The 15,211-nt window shown below is 35.2% G+C and overlaps 1 protein-coding gene across 1 annotated transcript in view; it reads right to left on the reverse strand.

Annotated features, from left to right (window-relative positions):
• Positions 1-3,075: 3,075 nt before the first annotated feature.
• CCDC102B (coiled-coil domain containing 102B) overlaps positions 3,076-15,211 on the reverse strand; it is a gene marked incomplete at both ends in the record, with an annotated part of 138,845 nt that continues 126,709 nt past the window's right edge. The window contains one exon of the mRNA XM_080611919.1: positions 3,076-3,165. Within this exon, the coding sequence (XP_080468045.1) occupies positions 3,076-3,165 (90 nt within the window). The remainder of the gene's footprint in view (positions 3,166-15,211) is intronic.

The raw sequence follows: 15,211 nt of genomic DNA on the forward strand, positions 1-15,211 counted from the left end.
CGGGTGGAGTAGAAACTGCATGGTTCTAATTTACGGCCTGGGCTTAAACCATGACATGTGGGATAAATTTAAATATTAACTATCCCTCAAGAAACTATAATTTCCTTATGAGAAATAAAAGATACTGTATTGATATTTTAGATATAAATTTAAAGATTAGCAGAATCTGATAATCTTTTTATTGACATAACCTTTGGACTATCCAGATACATCATGCCTGAAGGTATTATAACACAGTGAGCATGTACTAAAGGTTTGTATGTTAGAGCTAGACAGAGCAACAGAAACTAGCTTCTAGTTTGATTTCTGTCAACATCCATGTTAGAAAACCAAGCTGTTAGCACAGAAATGTTCTCCAGCAGCAATTAAACATTATTTGTTTTTCTTACATGCTTGGAGATACAGAGGGAGAAATACAAAATCCTACTTTCCCCAGTAACTCATAAAATTATTTAACTTTTAGACACAGATATTACTGTAGGCTGAAAAGAGGCCCTGGAGCTTAAAGAAATCTTGCCCAGTTCCTGAAGCCCTTGGGCTTTGTCTCTAAAAAGACCATATTTCTAATTGCTTGTCAGATAAAAAAAAAAAAGTCTTGTCTCCAAACCTTGTCTAAATGATACAGGCTTTTATCAATAAGCTTTTATGTGGCATTACTGTATTTTCAAGTGCTTTAGTGTAACCATAGAAGAACATTTGGCTGTTACAGTATTTGAAAATCAGTAATTATGCACTTTCCATTTCTATTGTGCATATTGACATTTTTTATAAGGCATTTTCAATTCAACATTTTCATCTTACATGCTGAGGTGTCACGAAGATGCTGGCATAAGAAAAGCAGATGGAATTTTAGAGAAATTTTTAAGAAAGTCACAATGCATGGAACTAGGTGAGAGTTCTTTTGTTTAATATAAATTCCTGAACCAGTAAACTAAGAAAGGGAAGAAGTTCAAGTTAAAAAAGAAAACTAAGTATGATGGGTATCAGAAAAAAAACTTGTGGATTAAGAACAGTTTAATAATCGAAGAAATCTATAATAATAATAACAATAATAATAATAATGAAAAAGAAAAAATAGAGGAATAAGATCTGAAAAAGACAAGTGATGCAGAGTACAGTTTCACACCACCAGCTGACCGGTACCCATCCCATCCCCTCCTGACCAGCTCCCCCCGGTTTATACACTGAATATGATGTTCTATGGTATGAAATATCCCTTTGGCTAGTTTGGGTCAGCTATCCTGGCTGTGCTTCTTCCCAGCTTCTTGTGCCCCTCCTCACTGGCAGAGCATGAGACTGAAAAGTCCTTGATCAGGGTAAGTGCTATGTAGCAATAACTAAAACATCTGTGTGTTGTCAGCATTGTTCTCAGATTGAAGCCAAAGTGTAGCACTGTACTAGCTGCTAAGAGGAAAAATAACTTTATTCCAGCTGGAACGAGGACAACTATGAATTTTATGTTATTGTCAATGTTATTGTCCTATAAGTTTTAAAAGTTTAAACTCATTTAAAAATAAATTGTCTCACAGTATCTCTGTACTTTGTTGATGAACTTTTGCATCAGCTACCAGAAACAGAGAAAGACATCATTCCTTCATTATGTATCCCTTACTGTATTCTGAGAGGTAATGGCTGGGATTAGGTCAGCACTTGCAAACATGAAAGAAGGTTAAGAACATAATAAGGTAGTTAAAACATGGATCCTTCTAATTTAGCGTACCGTCTCCAGCAGTGGACAAAAGCCGGTGCTCTGAGATAGCCACAAACACAGGTAGAGTCTTCTGGCTAATCCCAGCTTCCAATCATTTGCAGCTCAGGGAATTCCTGGAAAAAATGTGATTCCTGTGTAATTAATAATCTTTAATGCTTGCCGTTTATAAACTTAACCAATCTGCACCTAAAGCTAAGCAAATTTTAACTACACACACATTGTCTTCACAAAGACTTCTACAGCAGTTACCAATTGTGAAAATAATTGTTTCTTTTTATATGGTGCTAGGTAAAGTGCAAGACAAATCAAGAGGGCACAATATCTGCAACAGGCTTAGAAGGAGAATATAATATTTTAGTGGTGTGAGAAATATTGTTGGCTTTAAATGCAGCTAGAATTCTCTCAGAAGTTCTCAATTTATAGGGATAAAAGGCATGAAACAAACATTGCTTAGCAAGTAAAACAGGTTCGCAGAAACTGTGAAACAGAATCTACGTATACATTAGCTGTATATGCCAAACAGCAAAACATTATAATTTGTGTCTGAAAGTTACTGTTGTTTTTATAAATAATGAATTTTCTAAAATTTTCAAAATCTGCTTTTTCAGTTTATCTGAATATATATTTATGTTAGCTTCTATGTGACATTTACAATTTTACATGGACAATTAATAAACTCAAATGTAAAAAAAATGTGGAATATACATTAAGATATATTTTAGATGCATTATTTCTATGTATTTCTTTTATGTCATAAGTATAAGAAAGACAAATACTTTTAAAATCTAAATGTATAAGTGATAACATTCAGGTATTTTAAATAAAAACTTCTTTGATATTTTTTTTTTATAATGAAAAAAAGGTGTAATTCATATGTCACTCTGGTAGAACTGGGGAACCTGAGAAACAAAGTTACTTGCCCATTGCTATAAAAAAAAAAGAAAAGACAGGAGCAAAGCAAGAAACAAATCATTGACTTCCATTTCAGACTCACTATCTTCCCAGGACTCAGTGTGAACCTTTCATACGTTGTGTACATTCTAAGGTATTTTTTTCCTAAACATAAAATCAAAGTCTGCCTTTTGCTTTAGAAGAGCGCAATAAGGACAACTGGAAACGAAGGACAGAAAACTGTCAACAAAAATTTTAATTTAGTACACACTGGTAATAGCATATTTTCCTTGGTTCTCATAGAAAAATCTGGAATACATAGAAATAATGCATACAGTGTTCCCATATATGTGTGGCATGCGCTTCTTCAATGAAATTTTCCTTTAAGTCTTTATGAAGAATTTACGTTTGTTGTCCCTCTTCTTTACTGTTAGCCTTTTTGCTGCAGGGCTGTTTGATGATCTCCTGTGTCTTCACTCACTATCATGGTAGACTTTCCAGCAACATCCAAGGAACTTTGTCTGGTCCCAAATCCTGAGTTTGCTTTCTTCTGTTTCTCTACTCTGAAATGAAATTTTTAAACATATGTGACCACAACACTAAGCAGAAAAGTCAGTTTAAAACAATTGCAGATCAAATTTATTCTGAGAAAAAAAATATAGTAGGAGACAGCAGAATTTAGATGGGAAAAGATTTTAGTATTGTTAAGCTTGTAGTATGCATTAGATACTTTTTTCAACTGATTCATCAATTATGAAGAAAAAGCTAGTGCTTCAGAGCAATTACTTGGAATTGTCTTTCACAGCGAGAAGTAGTCTACACTTATAGAATCATAGAATCATAGAATAGTTAGGGTTGGAAAGGACCTTAAGATCATCTAGTTCCAACCCCCCTGCCATGGGCAGGGACACCTCACACTAAACCATGACACCTAAGGTTTCGTCCAACCTGGCGCTGAACACTGCCAGGGATGGAGCATTCACGGCCTCCCTGGGCAACCCACTCCAGTGCCTCACCACCCTCTCAGTAAAGAATTTCTTCCTTAGATCCAATCTAAACTTCCCCTCTTTAAGTTTGAACCTGTTAACCCCTTCTCCTGTTACCACAGTCCCTGATGAAGAGTCCATCATCAGCATCTCTATAGCCCCCCTTCAGATACTGGAAGGCTGCTCTGAGGTCTCCATGCAGCCTTCTCTTCTCCAGGCCGAACAGCCTCAACTTTCTCAGCCAATCTTCATATGGGAGGTGCTCCAGTCCCCTCATCATCCTCGTGGCCCTCCTCTGCACTTGTTCCAACAGTTCCATGTCCTTTTTATGTTGAGGGCACCAGAACTGTACACAATACTCCAAGGGAGGTCTCACAAGAGCAGAGTAGAGGGGCAGGATCACCTCCTTCGACCTGCTGGTCACATTCCTCTTGATGCAGCCCAGGATACAGTTGGCTTTCTGGGCTATGAGCGCACACTGCTGGCTCATGTTCATTTTCTCATCGACCAACACCCCCAAATCCTTCTCTGCAGGGCTGCTTTGAATCTCTTCTCTACCCAGCCTGTAGCTGTGCCTGGGATTGCTCCGACCCAGGTGTAGGACCTTGCACTTGGCATGGTTAAACTTCATAAGGTTGGCATCAGCCCACCTCACAAACATGTCAAGGTCTCTCTGGATGGCATTCCTTCCCTTCAGTGTATCAACGGAACCACACAGCTTGGTGTCATCGGCAAACCTGCTGAGGACGCACTCAATCCCACTGTCTATGTCACTGACAAAGATGTTGAAGAAGACCGGTCCCAACACCAACCCCTGAGGGACACCACTCATTACCGGTCTCCAGCCGGACATCGAGCCATTGACCACAACTCTTTGCGTGCGGCCATCCATCTAGTTCTTTATCCACCAAGTGGTCCACCCATGAAATTGATGTCTCTCCAATTTAGAGACAACTTTCGATTATTATTATTTATTTATTATTTAATAAATTAAATTAATAAATTAATTATTTATTTATTATTTATTGATTGACAATTCTGAACTGCAGTACTGTTGCTATTCAAGATACATTTAAAGTACTTATATATAACTCATGAGTCTTTTTATCAGAAGAAGGTAAAGTGGAGAATAGTGAAAAAGGTCAAATATCTCAAACTCCTAATTTGACAGAATTCTAGACTGCAGTCCAGCATAATTTCTTCATATTACATTAATAACAATAGGGAGAGATTACTTATAAAAGCATAATTACATCTTAGCCATGCTAAAAATATATGTTTTGATAAATTTTGGGTTGATAAATCACATGCTGAAAACCAATGTGCAGCAGAACAAGAACTGTCGCTCAAGGGGGGCACCAGAAACGGGCTATTATGCTCTCTGGAATTCAGAACACAGTAAAAAAACAGTAGCCCTGCACAGAACACAGGCTTATCACGATTTAGGAGCTTAAGTACTGCCTAAAGTAGCTATACTAGAAAATGACACAAAAAAAACACATGTAAGAGTGAATAAACCCTGGCAGATCTAAACTATTTCTGTATATTACTAGCTTTTACCTCATCCATTTTTAATTGAAAATTTTCTATGCCTTAAGCTTAGTGGCATACGTCTCCAATTCTCCCAGTGTCATGTTTACACTTTCATTGAAATCCTGCTGTCAAGCCACAGTGAAATTCCTGTGTTTCTTGTCTTTTTAATGTATCTTGAACAGGCTTTCAGCAAAGGGAGTTCATAAACCCTTTGAATTAGTCTTGGCTCTGGGACCTTAAAAGTCTTGTGAAGAATGTCCAAACATGTCAAGGAACGTGAGAGCTGTTGTCTAACTGTGGAACATGTTGTTTACTAGTTATTTCTTGGTAGCTCTAACCCAGCTCCTGGTAGTGTGAATGGGTCCCTCATGCCATTATGCATATGCGTCTACTCTAATCTGTCTACTATTTAGAAAACAACTGTGTATTTAGAAATACCTAGCATCACATGTCAAAATCACTCTCGCTTAAGTAAGACACCAAACAGTAGAAGTCTTTGAGCTAGCACAGCTGTGTGATTGCTTGCAGAGTCACAGATCACATGATGCTCCTGTCTTACTGATGAACACATCCACTAATCATTTCAGAAAGAATGGTTACCAAGCCCTACATCAGTAAGAATCAATAATCTGGCAAATTCTTCACCCTGCTGGATACACAAGACTAAGATGATTGAAAACTTAGTTGTTGTTACTGAATTTCACTAGATTTCTTTTTTTTTTTTAAATGGACATTTCCTTTTTAATTACTTTAATGATTTCCAATAATAATTTTGTCTTATTAAAATTTCTATATAAGTTCTATTAACAACTCATTGTTAAAAATTCTTCTGTGCATTTATTTGTGCAATATCACTCATAGTTTTTTCCTTCTCAGTTAATTTTGCTAATCTAAAATATACTAATATAAACTAAAAATAAAATCCCTAAAACTAGCAAATGAGATGTAAATTAATTTTAAAGAAATAAATTAAAAATATATGCAAAATAGTAGCCATAACTAGCCCTTAACAGATAGCTATGGGTTTAAATTGCCTCTTGTTCCCCTAGGAATACACAGAACACACTTTCAAGACAAATCAAGTTACTTGTTTTTACAGTATTTTTTAATTAAACCTTTTAGAAACACTTAAGCTGGTGTTTCTAGATGTTATGTTAGGGTATCTATAAAACAGTAAGAGTTTCATTCTGACATGTATTTTGCAATCAAATGAATGCAGTTACACATATGAGCTACTACTAAAACAAATACATGAATATATAGAATGGTAAGCTTTGAATGTTTATACAAAAGAATACACACTTGCCAGAAATCACTAGCATGCATCCATTCTTTTTTAAAAGACTAGTCCCAATCTGTAACAAATCACAGAACATCAGAGTGCTTGTTGACGAGCTAATGTACAACTTGCTTTCATTTCCACGTTGGTTGACAACAGTCTTCAAATACGCCCTGTAGCAACCCCTGAGATCACTGCTTTATGGAAGGGAATTTTTGCCAAGGTATAACTGGAGTATGTCACATGAATACCAAAAGGGTTTGGTTCAATTGCTCTTCTCTGATTAGAAGATATAATTCTTCCTCATAGTCCTGCACTTTTGTGATTTCAATGTCTGTATTCCATGTGATGGCAGCAACGAACAGTCTAACTCAATGTGAACATTTATGGCATTCCTGCATGGCAGTACTAGGTTAATGCTAGGACTTGATGATCTGAAAAGTCTTTTCCAACCTAAATGTTTCTATAATTCCATGATCCTGGTAATGTAAAGCTCAGACAGCTCTGCAGCTGCTGTTGTTGCTTTAGCCAGCTGTTAGGCCAGCACTTAGAGTGAGTCAAAACCCTTCTGTATGTGGAAGGACAACACAATTGTGTTCCAAATTATTGCCAGACAGAGACTGAAATTGTGGAAAGCATAATAATAAAATGAATATGCAAGTTCTCAAGAAAAAAAAAATAAAATTGGTACAAATGAATATGCAAAATAAAATACATGGGTTTTGAACTCCAGATAAATGAGCAAAACGTTTTAAAGCCCTCTTCCTCACAGCAGACAAACAGAAAATGCTATCAAAGTCAGCTAACAAAATCATGAAAATGCACAGGCATATGAAAAGGAAGCACACCATATGTCTGCCAATATCTGGTACAACAGGAACATTAAGAAAACCATTAAGATAGTGTCCCTATTGTGCCCAGGTATACAATAACGTATGGTTCATTTCCTGCTTCATCGTGCATTTCCTTGCTTTTGTTTAGCATCACTGATTTAGAGCTCAAATAATATTGTTTGTGCTTGCATTTCTTTACAGAATATTTTAAAATTCTTCATTGTTGCTTAAAATTATTTTTTTTTTGGTGTAAGTGCACAGTAAGCATTAACATAAGGTGAGATTTTTTCCAAACCTCAATTAATTGGAAGAGCAGATTGAATTATTTTAAGGTAGAATTATTATTGTTTTCATGTTTAAGTCCTCACATAATTTGCTGTAATGATACTACAGAGTGACATTACAAGGTTGTTGTTGGTTTTAATCAATGAAGACTTCCCAAGGCCAGATGTGTGTATCTCTCAGCAGTGTAGATTAAAGGCAAAATAGTAAGGGACTAATGTCGCAGTGTGAAAGAAAGTACAACAAGAAACACACGTGATTATGTACTGATAAATGTCCACTTGTACATATGGAAAAGAGAAAGAAATCAAGATGCCTGGAAGATTTTTCTCCTTTCTGGATATTTATTCCCAAAAAACTAAAGAAGATTAAGGCATCTCAGGATTCCCCTAAATGAGATTAAAATTATATGTAAAACACACTGTCTCTTTCTGTGGTAATTGCAGATTTCACATTCCTCCAGGAAGGGTTGAATTTTCCCACACTAGCTCAATCCTACCAAGTTCTCAAAGGAATATTGTTAATTTTCTTATCTGCATTTTGAAAAGAGTCATATACTGTTTCATGACTTTGATATAGAAAATAAAATTAGATTGAAATTAAAAAAACCCACAAGATTCCCAAATGTTAGCATCAGAAATGTTTAGATCAAATAACTGATTATACCAAATAGCTAATATCCTGAATATTTAATTTTAAAAGATAAAAATGTGAGAGCTGATTTAATAATAATAATAAATAATAACAAACATCAGTCCAGATCCACTAGGATTTGCCATTTATCGTCTCACCCATGACAGTTGTGATACACAGTACTGTTCGAAAAATCATGTATTATTTCCAAGCATGCATGGAGAAGCAAGGGCTCTCTGCTATGAAACCAAATTAGAATGAAGAAAGGATATCATTACAAACTTAAGTTAGTATTTTCACTGCTATAAACTATACCTCAATTTTAGACATTTATTAACACCTAAAATAATTAATATTCTCAGCAGAATTACAGGTTCCTGCCCAAATTACAGATTTATATCAGTTTGTGATGTAATTAAAACACATTTGCCATTTACTATTAGGGGGCTTTTACAGACCATAGTTGAACATATGGATATTGAATTAGAAGTCTAAGCAATTTCTGCCTTGTAAAGATAGGTTTCCTATCTTATTTTATCTTTATTTATATTTATCTTATCAAGGCAGAAATTGCTTAGAAATTGCTTAGACTTTGTGAAAACTCATCCACTGTGTGATTCCAGTCTCTAAAAATGCTATATGAGTTCTCAAACAATACGACTTTTTCTTTAAATGTGTTTCCTTTGAGAGCCACAAGACTCCAAGTCATGTTTTTTTCTGTATTTCTAATTCAATTATTTTTACTTCCTTGGAACTCATGCAAAATTATGCTTTTCTGATTTTCCTTACAAGAAAAGATGTGTGTTTTGCCATATAATTATATACCCTTTGAACTTTAAAATTTGTCTCAGAATGAATTTCCCTAGTATATTTCTGGTACAGTGTATTGCAATAACTAATAATGAAATTTAGTAAAGCAATAGATTTAATATTTTTTAATATGACAGAAATGTCAATTTTGATCAAACTTTGCTGTAAACTAGAAACAACTATTTGCAACTCAATCATTGTAGTTTTACCAATCAGAACCAGAAATAAGGATTTCTGGAGATTAAATAGTTTAAGTCACACACTTTAAACACTTTAAGAACAGCAGAGTATGAACATTACACAGTGGGCACCTAACACAAAATTACTCCTTCAGACATTCATTCATAAATTCAGGTCTTGTTAACAGTGAGTTTTTCCAAAAGAAAAATCATTCCCATTTATAACATAACAATTTCACTATTCTGGCACATAGTAGGATTTAAGATTACCTTTGAAAAGATCTGTTTTTCTTAATTTTTTTCCTAATTCTCAGATAATCACACACTTTTGCTCAGTTGGCTTTGCATAATGACTTTTTTAAATTCTAATATTTTAGAATTTGATCATGCCAAGTTATGGTATGCCCATATTTATAAGAAATAAAACCACCTTTCTGAAAAAAAAAAAACAAAACAAAAAAAAAAACCCACAAAAAACAACTTCCTTTCAACTACATGATAGAAGAAAAATGTATCCACAATCTTCAACAAAATGGACACAAGAAATAAATAATTTCACATTTTTAGGCAAATGTCAGAAACCTTTTGGCTTTTCTACCTTTGCTTTTTTAGAATACTATGAACACAGTGGAATGAAATCTGTATCATCTGCTTTTACAGTGAAAGAATACAGAAAAAAGTATATTTTTTCACCATTTGCTTAAAAATTCAACGTCTATCACTTTGTCTCAGTTTTATGTAGTTTGTTTCATCTTACAATAAAGGAATGGGAAATGACCTTATATTTGAATACAAAGTATTTTTTTTTGCTATTGCTAAGCATGCATTAAGACAAAATGCAAATTGATTTTGCCATTATTCTCTGCAAATCATTGAGTTTGACATTTGAATTGCAAACACTCAAAATTTAAAAGTAAAAATTGAAAATGAGATGTCAGAAATTTTAAATAGTGACTGACACAACACAATCAATAAGTTTTTGTGGTTATTTTTTCATATGGTCAGATTAAACTAGAAGAAAAAAAAACAAACAAACACCATGAACTTTTAGCTAAATTACTTACTTATAAAGAAGGTAGATACTCTAAGTGACTATTTTAAGACTTATAAGTAGATAGTATAAGACTTATTTGTGTAACATGCTTTAATATTTCTTTACAAAATGCCTTCTGATTGCTGAACACAAAAACAGTCCTTCTAGTACTACAAAGGAAAAGATAATAATATATAGAGACTTTTCTCTTTTAAGAAGTGTGATTTGCATGGAAGGCTTTTTGTAGACATCTTCTTTAACAGCTGAATAAATGATGAGAAAATACAGCTGGCACAAGCTTTTTTCTCATTCCTTTTTCACATATTAAGATTCACTTGATATATTAGCATTTTTGCCTGCATAATCTCCAGGCCAATAAAAAGCATGATCATTTGCCTTCCCAGTAATTATGTGGTCACTAGCTTCAATTTAGTTCAATTTACCCTTTCAGAATTCTTAACTTTTAACAGTTGTTCAATATGCATCTTCCTTCTTTCTTACTTCTTCCAGGTAGGAACGATATTCAACTCTGCAGCAGACATTTACTTTCCTCCCCCCTCCTCCCTTATCCATTTCCTATTCTCCATCCAAATTTGTCTTGAAACTAAGTGGGCTATTTTCTGAATCATGTCAGGTAGGTTCTTTGTTATGTACACTTTTTTGCACACTGGAAACACTACATTAATATTTAAACTGAAAATTAAGTTCTGTTTGAAATAAGGAAAAATCATGGACCCTCAATAAAATAAACCACTTAATTCCTGGAAAAACTACTTCCTGTACTACAGTATCATTCAATATTATGACTCCAAATTATAGTAATTGAATGAAAATTATACAAGAGTTCTAAGAAGCACTGGAGAGGTCTTCCATACATGATGTTTTCCCTTGGAACATTGCCCAGAATCATCTTTGACAGTAGTAAAGTTTGGTATCTCTTGAACTGGCTGGAGTATAAAGAAATACAGTGCATTACTGCTGTGCTGTGATTACAAGCTTTGCAACAGTGAAAGAAGTTCTTTTGAAAACTTGGAAGGCTGAGAGACAGAATATGAATGTGCACATTACAATTACTTATTCTACTCCTTTCCATTCCTCCCAGCTTCAAATTCTGACAAGATAGTAGCTACTATCTCACAAGCTGTTAAAGATAGCATGCAGCTAGAAAATTATCTAACTGGAAGTCTGAACCTCGGCTTTCAAGTATCACAAAGCATTAATCTCTAGCTCTGTGGTTTGTAAAGTTTCGACTGCTTAAGTCATTTGGGAGCCGAAGTGAAAAGCAACAAATGATAATGGTAATCTGGTAATGTGAAGGTTTCTTTATCTAAGGACCTATCATGTCTGATAAAATACTACAAGTGCTCTCAGGACCAGTAGAATTATCTTAAATATGCAAACAACAGGGGGAAGGCATTAATACCTAAACGGCAGTTAAGCAGACAAAGACAAAAGTGGACCAAGAGTAAAGCAGTTAAAGACAAAAGATAAAGCACAAATAGGTAAGATATAGAGCACTTTTTCTTTTTTAACTTGTCCAGTTTTCCTAATGTTTTATTTACTTACCAGTGTTTATTTTTCCTTGAAAAGTAGCCTATTCAACCATTTGACCCATTCAGAAGCTGGAGTATATGCAACTGTGATTTTATTGTGAATTTATTCCCAAAAGATGGGGAAAAAAAGGCATGTATATATTAAGATGGAATATTAGCAGTTCAAATTATATATATTTGAGGTAAATTTCACATCATCTGCAATTTTATTTATAATTTTCCATGATAGAAAAGGTCTTAGATCTTGAACATTCTTGGATCCTGTATCAATATAGAAATCCTTTAATTTTTTTTTTTTTTGTTTGTTTGTATGGGTTAATTTCATTCCTATTGAGATTTTCTTTCTGGGTGTTGCTTTGCAATTCCTTGGTTTTTCATATCTCTAAATCTTTTACTACTTCCAAAGACTGAATCCATCACATTATCCCTTAGATGTCTGAAAACCTCCACTTTTTAATAATATTATTGCAATTAAAAAAAAAGTTTATCTTCCAATTTACACATAAAAAAAATAATAGAATATTGGAATGACATGCTATGAAGCTCTTCTGTGACCAGAAACATAATATAGCTTTTTGTTATATTGTTAAACCAAGCAGAACTGATTCAATATATTATCTTTATTTCCTGAAAATTATGAATCACTGCAGGTGATTTAAAGTGAACATCATTCTGCTGGGATCAGAAATAACAAAAGCAGGTTGAGAACATTGTCTGCATAGTAGATGTTAGATTTTAGGAATTTTACAAGCTTGTATAGAAGATACAGAATCCACATGATTGTTAGAAGGTAAATGACACCACCGTAGAATATGTAGAAGTTAGAGGCACATGCATTATCTTTGTTAAATTTAATAAGCAAAAAAAAAAATTAAACCAAATAAGCTATTCTTTTCATCATATTATTCTGAATACTCTTGATGTGTTGTAAGTGCTGGATTTGATCAACTTTGTGCCAGTATAATTCCATTAACATCATAAACTGATGCAGGAAGAGTACTTTTGGAAGCAGATGCAGGGACTGTGAGAATGAAGACCATAGGCCTACTATACGAGAGAGTCTGGCTCAAGACCATCTTAAGAACCTGAACTTGCACAAGTCCATGGGACCTGACGAAATCCATCCGCGGGTCCTGAAGGAGCTGGCGAATGAAGTTGCTAAGCCACTGGCCATCATATCTGAAAAATTATGGCAGTCATGTGAAGTTCCTAATGACTGGAAAAAGGAAAATATAATCCCCATTTTCAAGAAGGGGAAAATGGATGACCCAGGGAATTACAGACCAGTCAGTCTCACCTCTGTACCTGGCAAACTTTTGGAGCAGATTCTCCTGGAAGGCATGCTAAGGCACATGAAAAACAGGGAGGTGTTTGGTGACAGCCAGCATGGCTTCACTAAGGGGAAATCCTGCCTGATCAATTTCATGGCCTTCTGTGAGGAAGATAAAAGTACTGTTGTGGTTTAAGCCCAGCCGGCACCCCAGAACCATGCAGCCGCTTGCTCACTTCCCCCCATTCTTATGATGGAACTGATGGACAGGGTAGAGCAATTGACAGCATCTACCTGGACTTGTGCAAAGCATTCGTATCCTGGGCTGCATCAAAAGGACTGTGACCAGCAGGTCGAAGGAGATGATCCTGCCCCTCTGCTCTTGGGAGACCTCCCTTGGAGTATTGTATGCAGTTTTGGTGTCCTCAACATAAAAAGGACATGGAACATTTGGAAAAAGTCCAGAGGAGGGCCACGAGGATGATGAGGGGACTGGAGCACCTTCTGTATGAAGATAGGTTGAGAAAGTTGGGGCTGTTCAGCCTGGAGAAGAGAAGGCTGCGTGGAGACCTCATAGCAGCCTTCCAGTACCTGAAGGGAGCCTACAAGGATGCTGGGGAGGGACTATTCATTAGGGACTGTAGTAAAGGGATGAGGGGTAATGGGTTCAAACTTAAACAGGGGAAGTTTAGATTGGATCTAAGGAAGAAATTCTTTACTGAGAGGGTGGTGAGGCACTGGAATGGGTTGCCCAGGGAGTTTGTGAATGCTCCATCCCTGGCGGTGTTCAAGGCCAGGTTGGATGAGGCCTTGGGTGGCATAGTTTAGTGTGGGGTGTCCCTGCCCATGGCAGGGGGTTGGAACTAGATGATCTTAAGGTCCTTTCCAACCCTAACTATTCTATGATTCTATGATTCTATGATTCTGTAAAATAAGAGAATTAAAAGAAAATATTAATTTTTAAGCTCCTTTGAATCTTGGTTTTTAACTTCTTTTTTTCTTTATTATCTTCCACTGTAAAAATTTCATATATATATATCTCATTGCAGTCTTTCATATGTGCTTTGCTATGTGGTTGGATAAGTAACTGTATGCATATACCTGATTAAAACCCCATTAAATCTATATACAAATTCAATGTGACTTTTGGCCAGGTTTCAGGCTTCCCAGTGGAAAATCAGAATTTATTTCTTTCTACTGTTTACCTACTGTAGCAAAAGAAGTATTTACAGAAAAGAAGACAAAAAAAAAGGAAAGAGAAAAAAGAACATAACTGGCAATCTTAAAGTAAAAATTTATGAACAAATATATGAATATAACTATTTCCCAACAGTCTTTATGTAGCAGAACAGAACCATTCAAATTGGGGTGTTGCACAAAATCCAGAAAATGCTATTTAAAACATGTAATAAGAAACATCATATAGAAAAATCCCCAACGTAAGAAGAGAAACTAGTGAGGGTTGTAAAAATACACCTCTAAAGAGGATGGTTTCAGGTGGGTGAAATGACAGCAAGATTGATTCAGTGAGAAGTGATCATCAGAGAATCAATATTCAAAACAGAAAAAAATTTCATATAAGAATGTCTAACTTTTGAATAGTTAGAGATGAGTAGTTTTCAAATAAGCTGAAAGCAGGACTGGAAGTAGAAAACTTTTGAATTATTCCATTTATAAAATTAATTGCTTTTCAATTATCCCAGTGCTTTTTCAGTGAGAACATGTTGCTCTCTTCCTTGAAAGGGAAAATGTTGTTGATTATGCAAAATTGAAAAGTAGTAAGATAACGTAACAATGCTCTGGAACAGTAAAAAAAAAAAAAAAATATTAAAAGTGAAATTGACAACACACTAGTTATTAGAATCATAGAATCATAGAATAGTTAGGGTTGGAAAGGACCTTAAGATCATCTAGTTCCAACCCCCCTGCCATGGGCAGGGACACCTCACACTAAGCCACTAACTCACACTGTGATTTTGTCCATGAGGTGAGAGGCATCAGTCTGTTATATAACTGTTTGCTTCAGCCCTCCTTCTTATGATGAATGTGAACAACTGGGCTTTTCAGTCTTGAAAAACAGGTTTATTAAGTGCATTAAACAGTTTTGCATTTGTTTACCTGCACAGAGGCACTCACAACAGGAATTTTCTGGCTACGCCCAAGGTGTCAGGGATGGATATATGACAATCCAGGCTAATCCAAAAAAAGGTGCAGAGGA

Source organism: Psittacula echo (genome assembly GCF_963264785.1).
Source record: "Psittacula echo genome assembly, chromosome: 2".
NCBI classification, from domain to species: Eukaryota; Metazoa; Chordata; class Aves; order Psittaciformes; family Psittacidae; genus Psittacula; species Psittacula echo.